Source organism: Stegodyphus dumicola, chromosome 5 (assembly GCF_044657685.1).
Source record: "Stegodyphus dumicola isolate Sdum_Otavi_A_Nest chromosome 5, ASM4465768v1".
NCBI classification, from domain to species: Eukaryota; Metazoa; Arthropoda; class Arachnida; order Araneae; family Eresidae; genus Stegodyphus; species Stegodyphus dumicola.
In genome coordinates this window covers 60,823,820-60,849,698 of record NC_140772.1, presented here as the reverse complement: position 1 = coordinate 60,849,698, position 25,879 = coordinate 60,823,820, and the positions used below count along the sequence as shown (strand labels likewise).

The window sequence follows — 25,879 nt, the reverse complement described above, 5'->3', positions numbered from 1 at the left end:
CTTTTTCATCAGCAGGCAAACTCCACAATCCCTGTACAGTTCCTTACAAGGGAGAAAAAAATGCACTCATTGCAACAACAACAATACTTTTAGGCGATGTCATGGGTTAGGGTTGCCTATTTTGCTGACACAGCGCATCGTTTCAGGAATACCTTTTAGGAAGTTTGCGGATAATCAGAAATTATCTTTTTTTAATTACAAAATTTTTTTCATGCATGGTTATTTATATTGCTGTAAAAGCAATAAAAATTCATCATCACTAACTGTGAAAGCATAAAGTCGGACTGAACCGGATTTGTGAGATCGGACTGAACCGGATTCCACTGAGAGCTCCAAGGGACAAGGTGAAATTTTTTTGCTTTGCCTCGTCCCTTTTGCCACTTTGTTTGTTTGCACGTTGAAATGAGTGCCTTTTCCATATGTTCTATGTTGTAAAACATTTTTATAGCCTCAAAATTTCACAACAAATTAATAAAAGTAGAGAGTAAAATGATTTTTCTTACCTTGTATCCAGTGCAGCATCAAGCGAGATCATGATTATGTAATCCAAAAAAGTTTGTAGACGGAAATTGTAACTGAAATGCATTTTTATTTACATGAAAATAGATTAAGATTTGTTAGTATCACAAATATCAAAAAAGGGAGTTATATAATAGAGAGTGTCACATCACTGTCCTTTCCTGAAGGAGTGAGAAAAAGTGCAAAGCGAGTTACACAATTAACTCCTTTGCAGAGTTTCTAATTCATGCAGTTTATCACGCTATTGGCAACAGTCCATCATTATTTGTATACCAACATTCTACAGATTCCAATTTTTCTACAAAAGCATTATGGATGACTAATTCAAAATATACATGAAACTACAGGAATTTCTTCATGCTTGTTTCCATATGAAAGTTGAGACGAATTATTACTGTCAACTTTGGTCAGCTTCACCTTGTCATGCTGCAGGTATTGTGAATGCATCTGTAGTGCCTAAATAATTCTGTGTGCATGCTAAAATATCACTTTTCATTTGAAGGATATATCCTTTGCCATGATGTACCAGCATATTTTGTGTTTTCTCAATTAATTAATCCAGATGTTTCCAGATATGAATCTGTGCACGCACAAGCTTGGAAAATGAGGCCACGAATCACGATGTGCTTTTTCTTTCTTTCAGTTATAAACGATAACATCTGTGTAATGATAATGTTATATATATATTCAAGAAATTAGTAAATTCAGGAAGTAGCTACAGTAATAAATTTATCAAAATGTGCAAAAAATATGCTTCTTGTGTGTGTCTTTTTCCTCAAGAATTGGCACTATTCAGGTAACTAACATGTTTCAATATTATTGAATATTGTAGTCGATAATTGTAGTATTTTAACAATTGGTTTATTGCACCCTCACAATGGGTTATTTATTTTCTAGTTGGAATACTTTTGCTCATTGGGCACATTCCATTACACTTTAAGTAATTATTCGTGGAGACGATATCTTGTGTCTTAAAATTAACTTTTGCCATAAGATTTGGCTACTGTCTCCACAACAATTGCCCCCTTTTTTAAATAAAACCTTTAATCAGAATGTGATATTTTATATCTAGTAGATAAAGTGTGAGCACTTTGTTAAAACTTTTGCAGCTTACCTAAAAATCTAAAGTTTAAGGAAGTTGTTTTCAATAGATGACCATTTTCAATAAATTTATTATTGGGTTTCAAATTTACTGTACAACATATTTCAGATTTAATGGAGATTACTATGTCTTTAGTGGGTAATCATTTCACAAGATTTTCTTAACAGTAATGACTGCTCTCTTCTGCAAACTAGTACTGTAGTTGTATTTATCTTATTTTTCTTATCTTTTTTTAAACTAAATTCAGCTGATTGCTGTCCTTTTCAGTGTGCACAGTTATTGCTATAATGTTAATTCAGAAATAAGTGTTTTTTAGCAAAACATTCTTTCCCAGCATTCATTGCTACTTCTGCTGCCATTAGTTTTTGGTGACAACACCTGATTTCTCTTTTTTTATGACGTGTCCGCAAACATACGAGTAGTTGAACGTAGTTAAATTTCATCCATCCTTCATCTGTCAATGGACAGCAGATATCAATCAAAACGAATTTGCTCGCTGATTGGAGAAACACATAGAGAATGCGTTAATAACACAAAAGTGGAAAAGGGCCTTAAGTGTCCATGGTGCAACTCTTATAAGGTATTTCTTCCACCTTCTTAGCATGCCTTCTTGGTGCGGTGGTCTGCATGCTGGGTGGGTGCGTATTCCAGAGGTCCATGGATCGATTCAGGGCGAAGGCGTTTGCTCATTTTTCAAGTCTGTTGCTTTCAGAAAAATCCTAATGTCTCTACACTCTTTTAAAACATTCTCACGATATCATTTTGGAGTACAAATACATTGGCCATACATTATACAGCCATCTTGGAGACTATACACCATCTCCCTTCCTTTCAATTCATCACTGCTTTGAAGTACTTGCAATAGAGGAATGAGTTCTGCATCAGTTTCAGTGGCAGTAATTTTAAGAGTTTCAATCTGCTGTAATTGAAAAATGGTTACATCACCCTGAATAAGCTGTTGCCCCGAGTTCATCGGTAATCATGATAGAAAGTCAGCATTACCATGCTTGTTTGTTTTAATGTAGAATTGGAATGACTGTAAAGTGCAAGAGTCTTGTTGCTGCCAAAACTGGAATGCCTTTCTTTGAGCCAAAAATTGCAACAAGAGGTTTATGATCTGTAATTAACGCAAATTTCCTGCCTTTTAAGTACAGAACAAATTTTTTAGTTCCCTAGATGATTGACAAGGCTTCTTTATCTGTTTGAGAATGCTTTTTCTCCTTTCAGTTAGTGTTCTAGAAGCATATGCAATTGGCCTTTCTGTTCCATCAGGAAGTTTGTGAGAAAGTACTGCACTTAACTCCACTGGTGATGCATTGGTTGCTAATGTTAAGGGCAATTTTGGATTACAAAGCATCAAATTTTTTTGTAAACACAATTCTTTTTTAATCCTTAAAAAAGGCCTCTTTGACAACCCCTCATTGAAACCCATTTTGAGTTTTTCTCAGTTAATTGGTATAAGAGATTTGCGATTGTTGCTAAATTTGGGCAAAATTTCCCTTAAAAATTTACTAATCAAAAAAAAAAAAAAAAAAAACTTGGAATTTCCTGCACATTTCTGGGTCTTGGGGCTTTTGCAATCACTAATATTTTCCCATCAGTTTATGTAAACTATTAGCATCAATTTTATGACCTAAAAATTGTATTTCATCCTGGAAAAATTTATTTTTCTCAAAATTTAATTTTGGTCCATGAGTTAATTTTTCAAAGGAATTTTTTAAAGTATTTAGATGTGCTTCATCATCAGATCCTGTTATTTGCGCATCATCCATGAAGACTTTACACCCTTCCATTCCTTGGAATAGTCCATCTATGAATTGTTGCCAGATTGCCAGCACTGCATTTAGCCCAAACATTAATCTCTTACACTTATATAATCCTTTCTGTGTGTTTATTGTTACCAATTTTTGAGTCTCAGAGTGTACTTTCATTTGCAAAATAAGCATGTTTAAAATCAGTTTTTGAAAATGCTTTCTCCCGCTCAAACATGAAAACATTTCCTCAATGGTCGGCAAAGGGTGTTTGTGTTTACTGTCACTGAGTAGTCGGCACACAGTCGTATAGAGTCACCCGGCTTAACTACTGGTACTACCAGAGTTGCCCATTTCAATGTTTCAACCTTTCCGATTATACATTCCTTTTCCATGTGTTCAATTTCTTCAACTATCCGGCCCTTTAATACAAAATTTTGGTGAAACATTTGGTTTTTATTCAAGTTGAACCTCATAATTTTTTATCTCCCCTAATTTTCCATTAAAAATCTCTTTATGTTGTTCCAATAATTTATTTAAACTACTCTTTTGAGAGACAGAAATTGACATTATCGAGGTCCAATCTAAATTTATCTCTGAAAGCCATTCACAACCAAGTATTGTATCAAGATTTTCTTTAACAATGTAAAGATTTAAATTTTTATTTTGACCTTTGTATTCTACATTAGCTGTAGTAAATCCCAAAGGTATCAGTTTTACTCCATTATATGTTTTAAATACAAGACTGAATTTTCTTTTTCGAAATTTGCCGGAAATTTTTTAAACTCATTACTGATACTGCACCCCCTGTGTCCAGTTTCATAGCTACTGGTTTTCCTTCTGTGTTCACTTGGATCATTATGGGTGGTTTCCTATTTTTCACCTCACTGGAATTTATTCTGTTTATACGAACTGTGTTTTCATTTCCTACGTCTAACTGTTTTTGTTTTTCCTTCATTCGTTCGGCGTTTTTAGCATTATAGCATGATCTTTTAGTGTGCCCGATTTTCTTACAAAATCTATAGATACTTGTCTGAAATTAGATACTTGTCTGAAATTTACAAGAATTTTTATCATGGTCAGTCCCTGTGCATTGCGAACACATTTTGCCTTTAGTACTCTTAGTTGAAAAGTTTTGCTTTTTTAAACTTCTGTTTTGGAGTGACTGACTTAGATTTACCTTTATTCCTGGCACTAAATTCCTTAATTTCCACTGGTTTCCCAATTATTTCGTTTGCACCTTTTAATGCTTTTTCCATTACCAAAGCTATTTTTAAAGTGCCATCATAACTGATGTCATCCTGCTCAAAATTTCTATCTAGAGTAGTCCTATCTCTTAGCCCACTAAACTCTGCCATATACACACTAATTGTTTCCCCCTTATGCCGTTTTCGATTTAAAAATACTTGCCTGCTAGGAATTAAGTGGCTTAGGGTTTAAATGATTTCTCATTGTTGTTTTTAACACATCATAATTTTTATCAGAAGGATTATCAGGGGCCAGCAAGTTTTTTAAGAGACTATACATTTTTCCAGACAGACTGAAAATCAGTACTTACCCACGCTTGTCCTGTGAAGCATTTTCTATATCTAAATAACTTTTGAATCTTTCTAAAAATGAATCAAACCGTTATTCATGTTTATTATATTTTTCGAACTGAACATAAAGTTTAGAACTATCTATTGGTGAAGTTATAACTGAAGTAAGTCTCTCCATCAGAGTTTTATTCTGCTCTATTAGCTCAGTTACCAGCTGCTCCATAGTGGATCTTCCGAAAAAAAAAAAAAAGTGATAATAAAATTTTTACCTTGAACAGACCTTGGGGAATTCCCTAATCCAAAAGTACTCCGATAGCATTAAAAGCACATCGCGAAAGCACTTCTTGCATTATTTTCAAATCCCAAATTCATCATCGCAAGATTTTACTATGCCTTTAGTGTGTAACCATTTTAACGCTGTATTTAATTATATACTACTTTATTATATACAAAACGCATCATCCCCCCACTCGCATGTACACTCCTACTACCGGCATTCTCTGTCTTGGTTCTGGTTTTACAATAACTTTGCATGCTTGGTGATGCGTGGCACGGTGCCAGTTAAAGTTCCATTCCGATTAAGTTCCCGATACACCACAGAGGTCTATAGAAATACGAAAAGTCTAAGAGAATTTAATCCTAAACCTTATGTAAAAACATTTTTGGATCATCACTTGGTTTTAGAACCTCTTAGAAGACAACTGGCATTTATTTTTTAAATGGCTAGGTGCCATTAGCCTTGCGCCACTGCAAGGGCTGGAAGTAGTGGTCATTGTGGAAACAACTAATAAGTGGTCACCATTGTCTCCTATGAAGAGAAGGACAGTTACAGCCATGCCTTCTCTGGGATTCGAACTGGTCCCATCGTTACGGCAGTCAGGGTACCACTGTACTAGCTGAGTGGCTGATAACTGACATAAAAGTAGAAGAAGAAAATGTGTAGCAGCTTTTAGCATAAATTAAGCTACATGATGTAATCTACTCATTATTTTCTTTAATTTCTGTGATATTTTGTGATACTTTTGCTAAGTTTTAAAGATATGTTTTTCCATTTTTAAATTTTTTTTTTTTTCATGTACAGTCAAAAGTCGTTAATTCGGACACCCATAATCCGGAATGATCTATAATCCGGACCTCAAAGCTAAAAACTTTCTGCGCATGCGCCGCGTTGACGCTTGCGCATAGGTGTTTACGCGTGCGCATAAGACCTTTACGACTGCACATATGGGTGTGCTCAAGCGCAGAATACGTTTTCGCGTGCGCGTTTAATGCATAACGGACGGTATAAGCTGAAATTATATAATTATCTATTTCAGTTAATGTTAATGATTGCATTGTTCCTTAATCTTCGAATTGGATCCGCCTTATTATTTTTTGCAGACTGTAAGAGCAATTTTATAAAAGTAAGCTTGAACTTTCGATTATGTCAAATAGAATTTCTGATGCTGGAGCTCGCAAAGGATCTACAAAACGAAAGTATGTTTCGATGTCCATCAAACAAAAGTGGAATTGCTGCAAAAAATGGATAATAAGGCATATCCTTTGCTTATCTAACCGTTCCGAAATCTGTTTATCAATTTCACGCTGCTCTGCGCGGTGGGTGGGGGGAGGTGGAACGTCGCGGCGCGCAATGAACTGGAAGTTGATCTGTCAGCACTATCGTTATCTTCAGGGCAGATGTTTTTATTTTATTGGGCTTATAATTCCTTACTAAATGTAGTATTTTATCTCGATGTACTCCGTCTTTGATATGATTTAAATCAAATTCCTCGTCATTATAAATATCACGAATACAAATCAAATAATTTTCTGGTTGCAATTTTCTAATTTCGGCTATGCGAAATGTATGCTTTATGCATGCGCGCGTTGAAAGATATATTTAATAAAGTAAACAAATAAATATTAAGCTTTTTTTTTTGTAAATTTTGATACCCTTTAGATCGTAATTGCTCATTATTTTATAAATTACGGTTTCATATTTTTAATTTTATAATTTCTGCATGCCATCTTACCAGATTTAAACTGATGATCTATAATCCGAAAAAATCGATAATCCGGAATCGCCGAAGTCCCGACGAGTCCGGATTAAAGACTTTTAACTGTATAAGTATTTGTATTTTCTGTTTTTGAAAAAAAGGTATAATTCTTAATTAAAATTTGCTATTTTGTTTTTTATAAGAAAAAGTGTTCTCTGTTTGTTAAGATTTTCATAACTCACTATTATATATAATGAATGAAAAAGTATTTGCACCTCAAACACAATTAGCAAAAAATGTTTGCTCAAAACTAGTAAATTCCAATTTAATGAGAGTAAGTTAGGTTAATATTTCATAAGGTATATTTTAGCACATATAACAATATCTTAATTAGGTAAAACTTATTGTGTATATTTTTCTATGCAAAAGTACATAATATGGATTGAATATGCAACATATGTTTACATGTTTCTGCATAATGAATTGTAGGTTACTGCTGGTCCTGTGAACTTGTCTGCTCCTATTCATTGGGCTTCAGAAAAGAAAAAATGCTTTGATACCTTTCTTGTTTTTACTGATCTTCTTGGAAGTACTGAAGATGGAGATTTATTATCTGTTTTCAGGAATTACAAAGAAAATATGAACTTACCCAACACTAGGTAATTATACTGTGTATTTAAAAAAATATTTGGTTAATATTTTCAAATACCGTATTTGACGGCATATAAGATGCACTTTTTGTTCCTAAATTTGGTCTCAAAAAAGTTACCTGCGTCTTATACGTGAAGGTAATTGCATTCAATAATTGTTTATTTGGCTTTTACGAAAAGTGAGAACTAAAAGAAACCACGCTATTGAAACTTTTTTTCCTTGTGTGTGGCCGTCTAAATAAGGGTGCATCTTATATGACGTCAAATACGGTATGTAAAAATTAATTTGTATCTGACTACTATTTTTCTGTATAGTTTTTTTTTTTTTTTTTTTTTTTTTAAATTTTTTATTTCACTTTATGCTGAAAGAAATTTTTCTTGGGAATACATTGAAAATGATTGCAGGTAATGGTAAAACATATTGAGTTGAAATGTATGTAGACATACAGAAAATATATTTTTCAGAAAAATTAGATTTGATTATAAATAATAAGTTTGTAAAACTAGAGTATAGAGGATAATATAATAATCAAGGGTATTATGAATGGGCCATTATTTCCTACAGGGTTGCCACGCTACCTGGAAAACCGGGAAATGTCAGGGAATTCAGAAATTGACCAAAAAATTCAGGGAAAAGTCAGTTAATTTAAGTGTTTTTGTCAAAATCTGGAAAAGTCAGGGAATTTCATACAACGATCCCGCCAAAAAACGCGAGTTTTGCGCATGTTTTTTGGCGAATTGTGTATCACGTGAGTGTCATTCGGGCAGCTGGCATAGAGCCAATTTTCGCACCTCCAATTTGATTGTCTTTTTAGAAAGGCAAGCAAGTTTCCCGCAACTTTTGGTTTCCAGTAACCTCGAGAATCGAATGTGCAGTGCATGAACTAAAGAAAATACCTGTTCTCGTATAAAACAAAATGGGTTTAATCCTAGTATACGGTACCATGAAGGTTAGAATAAAAAAATATGTATTGTAAAGAAGGAAAACCTCTCTGCAACAGACGTGGCTCCGTTCCATCTTAGAGAGAAACAGCTGTGCATGCGCGATATATCTGTCGCCAAAGCTCGAAACCGGTGTCGAAGTTTGAAGGTCACGTTATCAAGAGTTCATAAAATGAATATCGTTTAAAATTTCTTTAAACTCTAAAGGAAAAGAAAATATTTTTTGCCGCAAGTAAATTAATTCATGGATTAGTTATTTTGAGGGGGAAAAAAAAACTACGAAAATCTGTTTTTAAAACTATTGCGAAAAATCCAAGAAAAACATTCTTTGATAAAACGTTTCTTCTTGGGTTTTTCATAATAATTTAAAAACGGATTTTCGTTTGCCGCAAGTAAATTTTTGCCGCAAGTAAATTAATTCATGGATTAGTTATTTTGAAGGGGAAAAAAAAAAAAAAAAACTATGAAAATCTGTTTTTAAAACTATTGCGAAAAATCCAAGAAAAAACATTCTTTGATAAAACGTTTCTTCTTGGGTTTTTCATAATAATTTAAAAACGGATTTTCGTAGTTTTCTTTTTTGTCAAAGAACGTTTCTTCTTAACATGTGTTTCTCAATTTCCTGAACACATCGCGGAGAGGGAAATTCTGGCTGTTCCGTCGTCAAATCCCTTGGCAAATTTTCCCTCCGCTTTTTACATTGACGTTCTTTGGTCAGAATAATCTCCATGTACGGTACAGCGGGATTTGGCGACATGATGATGAGCAGTAAACGGGTCATTTTGTTCTTCGCGACAGTTTTCAAAATCATGCGAAGGCCATATTGTATACTAGGATTTTACCGCAAAATCTTTTTTTTTCTTTTCTTTTCTTTTTAATAAATACCTTGTCATTTTGCAGTAAAATAAAAAAATAGTAATCAATCATCTAGGATAACCATATATAACTATATTCGCTAAAATATCGTTGATTATTCTAATTCAATTTTTAAGTAATTATCTTTATTTTTATGTTATTCATATCATTTAATGTTGCTTCTTCCCTCTAAATTTATTTATCATTAGTAAGTAATATTTCCAAATTTCAGGAAATTTTCACTGGCATAATCCTAAAATTAATTCTAGCAGTATGATGACATCACGAAATTTAATGCACATATTTTTTCCTTATGTATGCTGCGTAATAAATATAAAATACCTCAATTTAGTAAAAAAATATCATTAAATAGATTTCTTTCTTTCGTTTAGCTGCAGAATGTCTGCAAAAAAAGCCTTATTTTATTCCAGATTGGGCAGATTCAAATTTCAATCTTCAGTGGAGAAAACAACTCCTATTATAATTATATTTGTGTTTTCAAGTGTTAAGGTGCCTTTTAAGAATACACCTCACACAAATTAAATTTACCTAAAATCTAACCTAACTTTTAGCATTGCTTTGTGATTTATAAGAACCGGATTAGCCTCATGTTGAACTGGTGATGATCATGAGTAATAATTAACTAAAACGTACAATTGTTATCCAATGTATATATCTTAAATTTTATTAAGTTTCTTAAGTGGAAATGTAAACAAAATTATCAAACAAAGTGTACCAAGAATAATTAAGAATAAACGTCCTCTGGGATTTATTGAATAATTAAGTGAATTTGCTACACAGTACAAGTAATACCATAATTAATTTACCTCTTAGCACAGCCAACATACATTACGCGGATAGACTGGAACTTTCTCGAAACATACCTGGAAAACCTGGAAAAGTCAGGGAATTTCATTCTCCTCTTTGAGTGGCAACCCTGTCATAAGTAATAATTAAATAAAACGTACAGTTGTTATCCAATGTATATATCTTAAATTTTATTAAGTTTTTTAAGCGGAAAAGTAAACAAAATTATCAAACGAAGTGTACCAAGAATAATTAAGAATAAATGTCCTCTGGGATTTATTGAATAATTAAGTGAATTTGCTACACAGTACAAGTAATACCATAATTAATTTGCCTCTTAGCACAGCCAACGTACATTATGCGGATAGACTGGAATTTTCTCGAAACATACCTGGAAAACCTGGAAAAGTCAGGGAATTTCATTCTCCTGTTTGATTGGCAACTCTGTTCCTAGGTCTATAAACAAGTTTATAGACGTAGGAAATAATGAATACTCAGCAGTAGAACATTCATGTGGTCATCTTTAAAAGTTCTAACCCATTTCTGTACCATTTCATCACTTATTCTGTCGCATTGATAAACTTTATATTTTCCAAGTATGTATAGAACATAAAGCACTGTGGCTATGTTCTTCAGTGCATTTTGTGCTGCTTATAGCATGGGTGATTAAAAATATAATACTTTATATCTTTTGTATTGTTTGATTCACACAAGAATAAAAATGTGTGGTGTGCTTGAAAAATATTTCTTCTTTTCAGAGTACAAACTATGTATTAGGACTCAGCAGTAAAATATGTCTGTAAATTTTAATGTGGATAATGAAATTCTCTTAATATTGCTGGTCTGCTCTTACACTACTGTTTAGCAACCACCCTGGCAAAAATCCCTAAATTTTCAGAATGTGCCAAAATTGGCAGTCGTGCATAACAGTTCTTCAGTTTTCTCAACAATATTACTATTTTTGTATGCGTTCTTTTTGTGGCATTCCGAGTACCAGTGGTTTTTATAGACAAATTGGGAAGCTCAATTTAAAAATATCTGCTTATGATGGAAGAAATTTCGGTAAATTTTTTGTAGGAGTACAATATTATACCATAAAACCACCGAAGAGAACAATTGCTTTGAATCTATTATTATGATGTGAACTAAAAGAAAATAATAATAAATAAATAAAAAAGCTTAAAAATCAGTGAGGAACACAAAAAGAGCTAAATGAAAAGTGTGACGTAAAAAAGGTGCACAGAAATTAAAATACACCTCCTCCTCCCCCAGTAAATTCAGGGCAACTATTTGTGACAGTGAAGGACTTAAGATCATTAGTGATTTTAATACCCATATAGGAGAAAAATGCTTGCAATGCCCAGAATTTCAAATAAACACGCGCAGCATATTTTCAATAAATTTCTATAAGTAAAAACTCTGTTGTTCATTTCATACATTTTTACAATAACTAAACTTTTTGAATTAAGAACTTAAAATTTTTCAGTAACTTCAAGTAAATACCTGTACCTATGTTACTTATTTATGCATCATTTATTTAAAGCTTAATAAAATGTTAATTTCTAGTTAAATTAAACATTTTTTAGTATATACCCTCTGAAGAAGGGACACCTCTATTTAAGGAACAAAATGTCTGCTCTGGTGGGTGTCCATTATTGGGAGGTGTTACTGTATATTTTAAATTGTTATGTGTTTCCTTATTATTATTTTTTATTTATTCTTTTTAATATCTACGAGGCATATTTTTAAAGTAAGTATTATTTGGAAATAAATAATAGTAATTAAAAAAAAAAAAAATCTTACCAATTTTATTTTTATAAAGCCTGTTTTTCTACATAATTTTTGGTAATATTAAGGAACTTATTGTATTGTACAATCAATATTTAAAGCCCTTATTCATAATATTCTGCCACCTGACTTGACACCCTCTGCAACATAGCCATTTTGACCTCATCATAATGATGGCAAAGACCACCCAGATGCTTTTTTCAAATGCAGGAACAGCAGGTGGTGGTCACTGGGATTGTGCAAAGATGATTAAGTCGTTCCCAGCGAAGCGTCGTGATGAGATCTTGAGTTTGTTAGCCATGTGTTATGGGAATTGTCATTAAGCAAAACAGTCACCCTACTCAGCATGCCATGCACTTGTTTTGAATTTCTTAGTGCAGTGTAGAATTTATTGTCTTACCCTTGTGGGGAATTGTAGAATTTGTCTCAACACAAGGCAAAAAACTCCACAAGTAATACTCCCTTCCTGTGTCAAAACACAGTACACATGGTTTTCTGAACTGAAACAGTTTGCTTGAACTTAACTCTCTTGGGTGATGATGAATTCTGGCATTCCATGAATTGCTGCTTCAATTAGTATAGCATTAAGTCATCAAGGTTTTGTTGCCTGTGACAGTTAGGCTTCAAAAATTATTACCTTCCTTACTGTACTGCTTAAGAAAAGTTAAACATTAAGTTTTCTGTCAACATTTTTGGTACCCAGTATGCACATAATTTTCGATAATTTAAGCGTTCGATCACAATTTCATACAAAATACTGCAGGATCACAATTTCATACAAAATACTGCAAGAAAAATCATCAGATAATGACGAAATCATAAAGTGTTTGTTCTGTTTCACTCATTTGTCAACTCTCTGCACCAAATATTCAGTAATGACAGAAGGTTGTTTACTTTGTTCGTCATCATGAACATTCATGTGGTTATCTTTAAAAGCTCTAACCTATTTCTGTACCATTCAATCACTTATATATAAAGTTTTATTTACACACTTCATTAATCTGATGATGAATTTCAGCTGCTTTCATGTTTCCAGCACTAAAAATGCTTGTCACCAGTCATATTTCTTTGTCGCTGGGATTCTCAGTCAGCAGAGGCATTTTAAATACTCAAAAACAAATGCTATCATGGTTGAAAGTTTCTGTAATGTCGCCTGTGGCTTTCCAAAACATACATAAACAGCATGCACATGCAGAATCCTTGCTGTTACGCTGCAATTTCAAAATGGGGCTTTAAGAAACTTGCCTCCTATATGCATAAACATCTAGCATTTCTCTGACTCTCTTGACTAAAAATATTGATGAATTCTACAATTCATAATCTACATTTTAAAGTAATTGAAATTTTAATTGAGTTTCTGATGAATGCATTGTATGAAAATAGTACTTCATTTTTTTTATATATATATTATGCAAGCCATTTGAAAATTTGGTACTTATGTGTTATCCCACTGATCGTGAAACTGTTGCCAAGGGGTGCTATTTATTTTGTGCCAGTTGTGGATAAGCATGACATAATAGCGTACTCATAACATGTGTACTTTCATTTGATGTAATCGAGACTGATTCTTGATAAGCCTCCTTTCCTTTATGTGAACAAGGATGTAAATTAATTGTTGTTGCTATATTTTTATCTGACATTTTAAAAGAAGTGATTAAAATTTGGGATCTGCCTCCTACAGAACAGAAGCAATGGATTATTCTAAAAGTAAAGTGATCATTAAAAAAAAAAAAAAAAAAAAAGTGTTCTAATGGGCACAATATGATTAGCTGAATGTGGCTGACAAAATAGACTGGGACAATTACCTGCAGAAGTTTGTACTTATAGTACTCTTCTAAATAGAGCTTTTTTCAAAATTGGAGGGCTTAACAAAATAATAGAAATTGATGAGTCTTTTTATGAAGCATGTTGATTATTTATTAAATGAAAAGGCATCTATTCCTTCAGAATTCTGCAAGAATAATTGGTGCAGTTTTGGTGGGATCTTTGGCAATTTTCATAGTTTGATGGCAGCCAATTTTCGTAGGTGATGGGATAATACTTAAGTACCAAAAAGTATTATTTGTGACAATGTTTTTTGTAAATTAAATTACATAGTTAAAATTTTATTATCTTTAGGTATTTTCTATCAACACTTTGTGATAAGGAAGCATCTTTTCCGTATAAGGAAGCATCCATGTTGAATGTTGTAGGCTTCAACCCCAAACTTATCAAGATAATTCAAGATTTTACATGTGGTATTTTTTAACCAAAGAAAGAGCCTTTTAAAAATTCACATATATTGTATGTATGCACACACACATACATGTATATGTGTGTATATATATGTGTATATATTCAGTGCTTGATATGTATATATGCACACACATATATGTGCGTATATATATATATATAGTGAAGCTTAGAATATGTTTTGTCTTGTACTATTGTTTGCATATACTACATGGGTGTGGATGATACTCATCATCATGTTCAAGGTTTTAGGCAATTTGAGATATAAAAACTGTATACTTTTGTGAATGACTATCTGAGGCAGACATATTTTGTAGGAAATAATGTACAAATTTAGATATTTCCGTACAGCTTCAAAGCATATTTTACAAAAATCAAAGCTGTATTTTTAGCTGTTATGAAATATCTTTTGAAGATGGTAAACTAGTTTTGCTGTTCTTTGGTATACCATGTAGAGGGAGGTGTCTTTTTTAAATCCACAAAACAAGGGTTACATTATAAGCTAATATGTTAAGCACTAAATGAGTTATGTGTATCTTTCAGTTTACACCACAAAATGTCACTAAATATAGCATTTCAATAATACTAAAGGTCACATGTTTTATTCAAAAATGTGATTAAAACAATCATACTTTTATATATCATTATATTTCGAAAAGAAAAATCGCTGTTTAAATTGCAAATCACCAAAATTAACAAAACTCCCAATTAAAATTAATGCAAACTAATATAATAAAGTATGCTGTAAATTACAAAAGATTGTTTTGAAGTGTGGGGGTCCAAGAAATTTTATGAAGACATTGCAAGAAGTTTAGGAAAGAATTTTCAGCCATAAATGTATTAACATTTTTTGATAAATGGGATGGACATTCTTTTTGGTTTGTTGATTTGTTTTAATAAATTGTATTAAAAAGCATTCTATTTATATACATTAATATTAATAAAAATAATGTCATGAAAAATTTCAAATGAAGGTTTTCATCTTTACCATAATTTTTTTAGAAAACAAATTCTTTAATTTTTAATATGCAGTTGTTAGATTATCAGTCTTTGCTCTCTGGTGACTTCTGCAGCCTGAATATAAAATTGATTATTCATCCTGACTGAGCCAGTGCTTGACATGTTAAGCAAATAAAGATAAGATAGATTGAATAAATGTTGTTACCTATTGCTTTAATGTTTTTAAGTAAGCATAAATTCTGCCATTTGTAAGCTGTTTTATATGATCTTTAATTGTTCTTTGCCAGTTGTTTCCATCAACTTTATAAATAGCATTCTCTGCTTAGTTGATGTTATTGTTTAAATGGAAATAATCTAAAGTGCTGTGATCGACCAGTGTGACTTACACAACTAGGTCTGCTTTCATATTATCATTATTCATATATTTTCATGACTAAAAAATCTAGCTCTTTGTGGTAGTTTTACTCATTTTGAGTCGATATTATTTATTTTGCCATTACATTTTTTGATTATTTTGCAGTTTATAGGTGCATATTTCTGTATTTGCAAATCAATTTTCTTTCATAAGCTGTGTTAGAATGAAAAAGCAATTAATATATATTATCTGTTATTAATATATGTTAATCTGAAATTTATATCTGTTTGTTTGTTTACTCTTTGTGAAGATAAAGTTCTAATTTTAAATTAAATTATAAAGTTATGCTTTGGAATTCTGTAAAATGTATTCTATATTTTAGTAGATGCTTTATTAAATCTGTTTATTTTTTGTATAATAGGATTTAATTGTGCAAATTTGCTACTTAAATATATATTTCTTAAACATTTACTTTGTTATATATAAAAGTGGATATGTTTAATTGAAAGAGAGCATGGGCATGAAGTAATTTGAATTTAAAGAAAGTGCCCATAACTGAGATAATTTCACTGTATAGATGCTCAGATAACATTATGCTTTCTGTGTAAAGTAGTCTACTTGTACAGGAATGAAACTTGTCATGTATTCAAAATTTTGGCGATTTGTTTTCTTAGATGTGGAGTAAGATCAGCAAAAGTCAACAAATTAATAAAATTTTTCTTTGTTTTATATTCTAAAAAAACTCAAATACTGATTTCAGCTTTATCTTTGTATAAATTGATTAACTGCAGAAGTTTCCTATTAAGCTTCATAAAGAATGCTGCGAAGCTTCCTTAGCATGCTGTGCCTTTTACTTAAAGGAAGTTCTCATAAGCAGACTGTGCAAATAAAATGAGGAAAAAAGGGGCAAATACGAACAATAATCATATGGAAAGATGATCACTATGTTATATTCTGAGCAGATGTCTTAATTTGAGCTGGTTTGAATAAAATAACATGGTAGACATATATCATAATATTGAAATGTATTTTTTCAAAAAAATTTTTTTAGAGTTTTTTATTTAGTATTATATTTTAATTGTTTCATTTAAATGCTTGATTTCAGTATTATTTTAAATTATTTTTTCATTAAACTGTAAATGTGTATATTTTTGTTGATTTAAATGCTTATAAATAATTTTAAACATTTAATTATGTATTTTTTACTATCTGAGAAATGTGTAATTAATTATATACAGACAAATTATTGTGAAATAGTTGGGATACTGAGTTGAAATTTCTAATTCAAAAATACAATTGGAATAGCATTAATAAGAGGAAAAAATATGGCCAAAAAATAATTCTAACTTTTGTTATGTGAAATGTTTTGATGGTGAGGTTTTTTTTTTAATCATAAAAATAAATGAAGAGTGTGGAAACAAAATATTTTGTATTAATCCATTAAAGTTTTCTTTTCTAAATGTAGAATTATTTTAAATGTGAATACAGTACTTAAGTATGTAGAATAACTGGTAAAAGTTGGAAGAATTAAGATATTAATCAGAATTTTCAAAAAATTGAATATAGAAAGCCAATGTTTCAATGTATAGTATTCCTTATTTTATTGTATATTGTAATGCTTTTGTTTTAATACATCTCAATATTTTTTTATCACTGTTATTAAAATTCTTTTAAATGAAATAGAAAACATTGTTAACATATTGTTTTTTTATTAATGTTAAAAAAATTAAATATAATGAGAAAGATGGTAAGAATCTCCCTATGTTTTTTTTAAATCTATTTTCTATTAGTTAAACTTTCATTGAAAAAATATCTAAAATTTAAAAAATCACAAATGCACTTTGAACCCTTTGCTTTGCAATGTATGATTCATTTATTTATTATTAAAAAAAGTGTTTTTTAAACCTACTAATTTAATTTCTGTGTAGTAATTTTGGCTGAAATTATTACACATTTCCTTGAGATGTGATTCAAAGGTTTTAATTATTTTTCTTTCTTTATTTTTCCATGTTATAAAGTATACATAACTTGTAAAAGTAAGCAAAGTTTTTTTTTAAGATTTCATTAAAACAGTTTATAGAATTTTGCCTAGACTGTCCTATATCTTGGTTGCAGTTTGTGATCACTGAGCTAATTCCTAGGCAGTATTATTTTACATAAGTATGCATGACATTTTACCTTACAATCTGTAAAGTATTGTGATAATCTTTTTTAAAATTTTTTGAAATGATATGAACATTTTTATCTGGTTGTGATATTTGTTATAACTTAACATTTGCTACCTTATCTAAACTATTTTTTTCTCACTGCATTTTAAAGCTTTAAGTATCATTTTAATGAATGGAAGGCTATGAAACAAGGAATAAAATGAATAACTATGCAAACTTCTTAACAGTATCTCAAACTGTCAGTCACTTCTTAGCATCACTCTCTTTTGAAGATCTATCAAATGTGATAAACCATTCATGTAAGTAAATGCAACTTCAGATGCTCACTTATGATTCAGCTCTCGGTATTAGATGTAAGCTCCGTGTTGAGGGATAATTGTACAAACTCAGCTACCCCATTCCCATTAGGGTGGGTTAAAATTTCTGATGCCTTTTTTTTAGAACCAGACCAAATCCCTGGCTGCTAGGATTAATCTCACAAAGGATGCAGAGCATATTCATATGCACTGCATCATCACACTACCCATTCAGATATCTGATGCCACTACCCTTTGAAAAAGCATAAGGTGCTCTTTGGATTGTAGGAATTGGGCTTGTTTATTTCATTCCCCTGCTATGCCAAGACTGTCAGAGTACAGATCTCTGCCAGTACATCCTCTGAGAGGAGCTTTGTAGGATTAAGATTAGACACTTAATACTAGCATCTTGAATGTTTGCTAAAAGAAAAGGCTCAGGCAAAGAAATAGGCTAATAAAGGAAGGAAAGAGAAAATACAAATAGATATCTACCACTAAAGTATTTTATATCAAACAATTCTGGGGAATGCAGCAGATGCTTCAAAGATCATGTGAATGGTATGTGTTTAAATAAACAATAAAATAGAATTACTACTTCATTATGAAATGCAAAAATACTGTTTGTGTGGACATATTGTTTCTAATCCTTTTAATCTGAACCTACAACTAAATCAGGTCCACAAATATTTTTATGCCATGAAGCTAGGCTTGTACCTAGCCATTCATTGGCTTTGAGCACCTTGCCTTAGGTTACAATATGAGTTTGCCTAGCTCTATCCTAACTTTACTGAAGAGCTCGGAGGGGTTACAGGTTTGAGGAGTGCCCCTATGCTGTGAAGGTACTGTTCATTTTTAAATATCAAAATCTACTCCAGGATTCGAATTTGGAACCAAGGCTATGGCAGCTGAGGTTCTCTGCAACCTTTCAACAGGATGATTTGTATGAAGTGAATTTTTTTTTCTTTTTCCATTATGAATGATGTGACACAATTTAGCTTATGTGAGAAGACATAGTAGGAGTCCTGACTTGTTGAATACTTCTTTCAACAAAAGAGTTTCGAAGCTGATGTGCATAGCTAAACTGGCATAAGACATGCATCTATCTTTAACAAGTTTTCCTACTTTTCATGTTTTTGAAGTAAACAAGGAAAGCATTGATCACTGGGAGGCAAGATGGAGAAACACAGAAGAAATATGCAGTTTTGAATATGAAGGTTTAGTTAAGAGTGGCAGTTTTGGCTTGACTTCATTCCTGTTGGCTAATTTGGGTTTCAGCTTGTAGATTTTAATAATAATCCTGGCTGAAGCGATCTGCCTGTGAAATAATCTGCATTAGTATTGTATAAAAGTTATATGATATGAATTAACTTTGAAATGATGCAGTTTAAAGATATTTATTATAAGCATATTACTTATTTTAAGATAAAAAGAAATAATCAAACAAATAAAGGAGACTTAGGGGCTATTACAAATTAAAATTAGGATTTTATTTTACATATTCTTTGCCTTACACACACACACACACACACACACACACACATATATATATATTTATTAATAATGAAATAGAACACAGTTTAAGTTATTTTTTATATAATGATAAAATTCTCTTATGTATTGGGAAGATCACCAATGAGCAGAGCAAAAACGTTTTAACTAAAATTTTTTGAAAGTAGAACCTTGAATTTCCTTTAGCCTAGATGATGGTACAGAATAGAAAACAAACATTCAGTATATTTTTTTATGAACCAATAGATTTGTAAATGTTGATCCATTCACAATGGACGAAATGTTAAACATAATTATGTTACCAAACATTCTGTGTATAGTGAGTATTTTGTAGAATGTAAATCATTTGCTTATTAAATAAATCTTTTTTTTCAGGATTTAGATTTCATATTATTTCCCTCAAATTATAAGTGAAACAATTTTTATGTGATTTTATTTATTTTAACATTTAGTTATAAAAGGTATACTTATGTTATTAATTACAAATATTTACTCTTTTATATAAAGGGATGCTGACTGGTCTCGAAGAAGTGATAAGGTCTTAGCCTAAAGGTTATTCTTGTCACTTATAAATGTGAATCTAAATACAGTAAAGGTCTAATAATCTGACATACAATGATTTGAATACCTGATAATCTGGTATATTTTTGCTAGCATTCCTTCATAAGATAGTGCTACTACCATTTAATTTGATAATATTTAGATAAGCTAGATAGTTAGTTTGCCATTTTTAGTTAGTCCTTTGTTTAAAACTTTGCTTTTGTATGGTGTTTGATTTTTTTTTTTCAGCAGTTCAGCAAATCTGGATGTTATTTTAGTTAGAAAAAGGGAAAACAAAAGTATTATAATGAAAGAATGTATGTTTGGATCTTCTGTTCTTTGTGTTATCAAGACAGAAAGAAATACTACAGAATTCTTGTTTAAAACTAAGCTTGATCAACTGTATTGTATAAACTGTGTATAAAAAGATCTGATGGTGAGCCTAACAAAGAAGTGATGTTAATTGAAAAACTAAACAATTCATCAAGAAATAAATTTAATAAATGTAGTTGTTTGTTTTTGGATAGATGGCATATTAATTTTAAAACAGAACATTACGTTTGCCTATGGCATCATGATCAAGGAAAATTTTATCATCTTTTCAAGAATAAAATGCTGGGAGAGACTGACATTTTATGGCATTCTTGCCAAATTCTACATTAGTAGATTTTGAAGAGAAATATGCAAAAGATATTGAATTTGGAAAAGATTTTAAATAAGTTAATTATTTTATTATGTGAAAAATGTTTCTGGAGATCATAAACCTTTTTTTTTATTGGGAAATACAAAAAGCCTGATTGTGTTAATTTGTAATTTATAAAGCTGAATTGAATGCATGGATAATTGCTGATTTCTTAAAAAAGGATTTTCCCACCCATTTATACCAGTTGTTAAAATTTTTTAAAATTTGGCTTTTTTAAGAACTTTTAAACTTTTGGATAATTGCAGAGAAATTTTATAACTTCTGAACTTGTATTGGGAAACATTACTGTAGCATGTAGATGTTCATATCTAATAGGTGAAAAGGTTATCTTTTTAGATCTATTTTATTTATTATTTTTGGTTGCTTTATTTTTGACTTTGTTACTTGCCTCCTACACATTAGTTTTCCTGTGTTTTAAAATTATTAGGTTAATTAAATTTTAGATAGCTTATATCCTTCCGCAAAGTTTGTGATACATATAGGTAGCATGGTTGTCCTTCATTTGTTGTCACACAGGCTAGTTCCATTGTGGTCTTACAGCTAAAGATTGACTTTGATTTGGCTAGATGCATTGGGACCTCACCCTTGAGTGAAATAGAATCGAATCAAAGTTCCTACCAAAATGTAGCTGTTTTGATTCTGCTTGTGGGTCAAGTTATTACCCAAAACTTTAAATATAAATGTAGGAGTTCATTTTGCACAAAATACATTGAACTCTAATTGGGCAGTGTTCAGTAAAAAAAGATTTAATTTTTGCAGTCGCTGTTGCTTGGAAATGTGTTAACAACAGATGTTACAAAAAGCTAAACAAAATGGCCAAAAAGACATGATGCAAAATTTTTTTGAAGAAGCAAAAATATTGATGATCTGATGTGCAACCATTTCGAGCCATTATCCATGTTTTCAAAAAATAAAATTATTTAATATATGGAAAGTGATAGAAAGATAAGGATGCGTCACATTTGGGGGAGTTAAATGACATCATCACAATTAAGACTGTTGAATTTGTTGTTGGCAAAAGAAATAGAGTGTAACTAAGAAGTTAAAAAATGTATAATATTGGAGAAATAAAAAATACTTGTATTCTGCAGAAAGATTTTTTTTTCCAAGGAAAAAAGTAGAATTCATGAATCAGATAGACATTCAACCTTAATTTGAAAAGACTTCATACTATGGTATAGTGATGATTTCAAAGCGAAAACTGATTAAATTTAATAACTTTTAAGTATATTTCTATATTAATAAGTTTGGCACATTCAACATGTTTTCAAAATTACTATATGCAATTTTTTCATTCCTCAATACATTGAATAAAGTGAGAAAATTTATCTTGCTGTAGTATACAATTTTAGCTTATTAATTTGGCATGTTAGTTAACCTGGCATTGATAACATCTCAAATTAGTGTGCATTTATGATAAAATACACATTTTATTTTTTGGGCATTAACTGGTGCCTTTTGCAGACCAAAATTGTAAATATTACCATTCACCATTAAGTTATCCTGTGTTTTTGATTTTTTGCTCAAGAATTACTCCATATGATCCTAAATGTTTGGATTTCAGAATTTATATCATGATAAATGGGCAGTCTAATGCATTTTCTTGAAGTCTTATTAATCATATTTAAATTATGATAGAAAATTATTTCTAAAATGCTTCATTCTCAGCAAATATTTTCATGAAATCATAAATTAGCATTGATAGTGTAAGAATGTTAAAAAAAACCTTACTAAAAATGGAATAGCTATTCAAAAAATATTTTTTTAATTGGATCATTAAGTGCAGTGGAAGGTAAATTTTAAAGGGGGCAGTTATATTAACATTTTCTAGTTTTGAAATTGCCAGATTTTCATGAAATTTAATCCATCTGATGATGATGGTGATTTGAAACTTTTGGTTTATTAAAAAAAAATTTAGTATTGGAAATTTTGAAGTTGCGTACATTATACATTGATTTAACAATTTTTTTTGGGGGGGGGAAATTTTTATTTTTTAAAAATTTAGAAATTTCTCTGTTAAATTTTGACCACTATAATTATTTGAGAAGATTCTTCAATCCTTTAAACCATGCAACAGTATTAATATGTAAACCTTAAAGTGATGTGTTACTTTATCGAAAACCGCATAGTTATATATTTTGTGTAGTAAGGTTTATAGAATTGTGAAAAAGTTTGTGTTCTGTATGTAACAAATTTGCCCCCTTCTTATTTATGAATTTCCCATTTTTATTTATGAATAAAAATGGCTGAAATTATAATATCTCTGGGCAATATGTTTTTTTTTCCCCAAATGTCATTGTATTAATTTTATGAGTGGTAAATCTTTTTTACTGTGCTAGAAAGCACCATCAAAATAAATAGCAAATTGTGCAAAACATATTGTAGATTTTAAATTATATTAATTTTAATTTGTATTATATTTTACATGTAATTCATTCTACAGATAAAAAAGTCAAATATATAATTAAACATTAATATGGATGTATAATTCACAAAACAAAACACAATTTAAACTTAAAAAGATTTTTTTCATGATATATCGGTCTGGAACATGTGTCCATTGCATTGTTCTTTTGAATTTAGGAAGAATTTTGGTAATGGTTTATTAGTCTAAAAGTTGTGGCCATTCCATTGTTCCTTTGAATTCAGTAAAAAAATTTTTGTGTTTATATATTCTAATTGTATATTGATCAATAAATAAATTTATTTATTTTTGTTTTAGAAGTATATTAATTTCAGATTTTTAAAATACATGTTTTAGTTTCATTATACATTGAGGTTTTCTCTGTACATTTCTATTTTAAATTTCTGCTATTTAAGCTGTGATTAAAATTGTGCAGGATGTTAATTTTCAATTGATTTTTAACAAGATATTTTAATACTTATGAAAAATTCCCATATGTTAATTATTATGTCATCAAAAATTAAAAATTTAGTTGTATTAAATTTATATCTGAATGTATAAATTATGGTAGCTTGAAAATATATGTTTTTTATATCCTCATTATTAATTTAAATTTATTAAAGAAGGAAAAGGAGGTAGTGAATTTATTATTCATACTGATTTATTATGTAATTTCTGTATGTTTGCATAAAATTGTTCATATATTATTTTTGTACATTTCATTGTTGATCTTATAAGTAAAAATATAAAACTTGATTCACTATTAATATAAAAATAGTTATAAAAACTATCACACTGCCATTTACTCTAACATTTTGTTACTATCCTGTGATTAGTTTACAGTGATCTCTTTTAGTTTTTCTAGCCAGTGTTTTTGAGAATTTGTAAATGTTATTTTTGAGTAATTGTCCATTACAATTTGTGTTAATTTGTATTATAAGTCAGTCAACTTGACTCTGAATGTAAAAGTTGAAGCGTAATTTTTCATAAGTGGTTGGGTTTTTCAATCAATTGAATCAATTTGACCCAATAAATAAAGAATTTTTTTAGCTCTAAAATGCTTTGATTTTATTTTTGGTTACATATACAGTTTAACATATTGTTGGCAGACACTTAATAGGACTAGTGCTTTTGTCCATTACTTGGGAGTTGGTCTTCTGTTTTGAAGATTATAGAATTTAAGAACTGTCTATCGAATTGGATTGAGTTATGAAAAATCACACAAAGACTTTCTGCCTAAGGAAAGGAGTGTCTTCATAGAGGACATTTTTTTTTATGAAAATTGGATCATAGAAGGAAAATCATGAAAACTGTCATGCAGTCAGACAATTCACCGAGTTCAAACCCAAGTCAAAAATACCTGTGTTTGGTGATCTCAGCTGGGCTGCTGGTTGGCAGGAACTGTCTGTTAATGGAGATTAAATTACATATATTTGTTGTTTCTATTTAAAATGCTTTTTATTGGAATAAATAAAGATTATTATTGAAAAAATGTAATCCAGATAAAAATGTTATTTAAATACATTTAACACTTCAAGGACTAGAAATATAAATTTCTGTTTTTGTGTGTGTGTGTGGGGGGGGGCTAACCTATTCTTGCAGAATACCATAGTATTTGATTATTATCTCAAAATTGAAAAGCTTATAATTTTCTAGTGTAAAAACTAAAATGTTTGATGAATTATTGAATTTTTGTATTTTTCCACAATTGATATTCTGAGTATTTGTTCAGAAGCATTCAAAATGCCAAGGGAATAGAACAGCTATTAAATGATTGTTAAAAATGAGGATATGAGGAAACTTGTCTTATAGCAGTTACTGTACAAAAAATCAAATTATCCATTAAAGAAGCTCGAATGTTAAGCTTGGAAGAAAACGGAATGAAGTAGTGGTGAAGCAAAATCAAACAATTGTAGGCTATAACTCTTCTACAAGCCGTAAATTGTTTCACTATGAGGGACGAATGTGGGAGGGCATGGAGATGAATTAAGAAAAATATTATGGAAAAGGAACAAAGAACCCACCCCACCATATTCTGCATGTACAGGATGGATCCTTTGCAATAAATTCGTCTAAATTGTATGTGCTAGCATTTATTTTTCCCTTTTCTAGCAACAGCCTCATCGGTTACCGAGTAGTAAAAGACTGATGAATGCTGGTAGGTAGTTCCAGATTCGGGCACCCAGATGGTATAGTGATTAGGGGAGCCTGACTGCGATACCGAAAGGCCTGGGTTCGAATTCCGGAGAAGGCATGGTTATAACTGTTCGTCCCTTCATAGGGGGCAGTGGTAGCCCACCTATTAGGTGCTTCCATAATAAACCACATCTGCCCTTAGTATGGATTAATAGACTCTGTTGCAAACTGTAACTGTTCACAATCTGCCATTGGGGGGAAGTTCCAGCTTTGAACTTAGGTGAATAGGGTGGCTGCATGGCTGGGTTTCATGGTTTCACGATATGCAATGTGAATATGATGTCAATTTTCCTTAGAAAGTTCTGTACGAAGGTATACCTTAAGAAAATATATATCCCTTGTGTGTTTTGCCATAATCAAACAACCTAACCCAACCCATTCTAGCTAACATCACTTTTTCAATATTTTTTTCACTACGAGAAGTCTAGGTGTACCACTTAGAGTAGCATCATCAGTGGAATCCTGCCCATACGAGAAAAGTTTAAACTATTCAAAACACACGTTGAAGATACGGCTTCGTCTCCTTAAACTTGCTTCAGCAAGCCAAGGCTTTCTTTTGCAAATTTACCGAGCTTAAATTAATATTTA

At 30.9% G+C, this 25,879-nt stretch overlaps 1 protein-coding gene across 3 annotated transcripts in view; it reads left to right on the top strand.

The window, feature by feature from the left end:
• The window catches only part of LOC118201470 (RNA-binding protein RO60-like), an 88,105-nt gene extending 63,952 nt beyond the window's left edge, over positions 1-24,153 (top strand). For all 3 annotated transcript variants that reach the window (XM_035373594.2, XM_085816689.1, XM_035373600.2), the window contains exons 6-7: positions 7,376-7,545; positions 14,047-24,153. In XM_035373594.2, coding sequence (XP_035229485.2) covers positions 7,376-7,545; positions 14,047-14,176 — 300 coding nt within the window. In that variant the 3' untranslated portion in view covers positions 14,177-24,153. The remainder of the gene's footprint in view (positions 1-7,375; positions 7,546-14,046) is intronic.
• Positions 24,154-25,879: the final 1,726 nt, after the last annotated feature.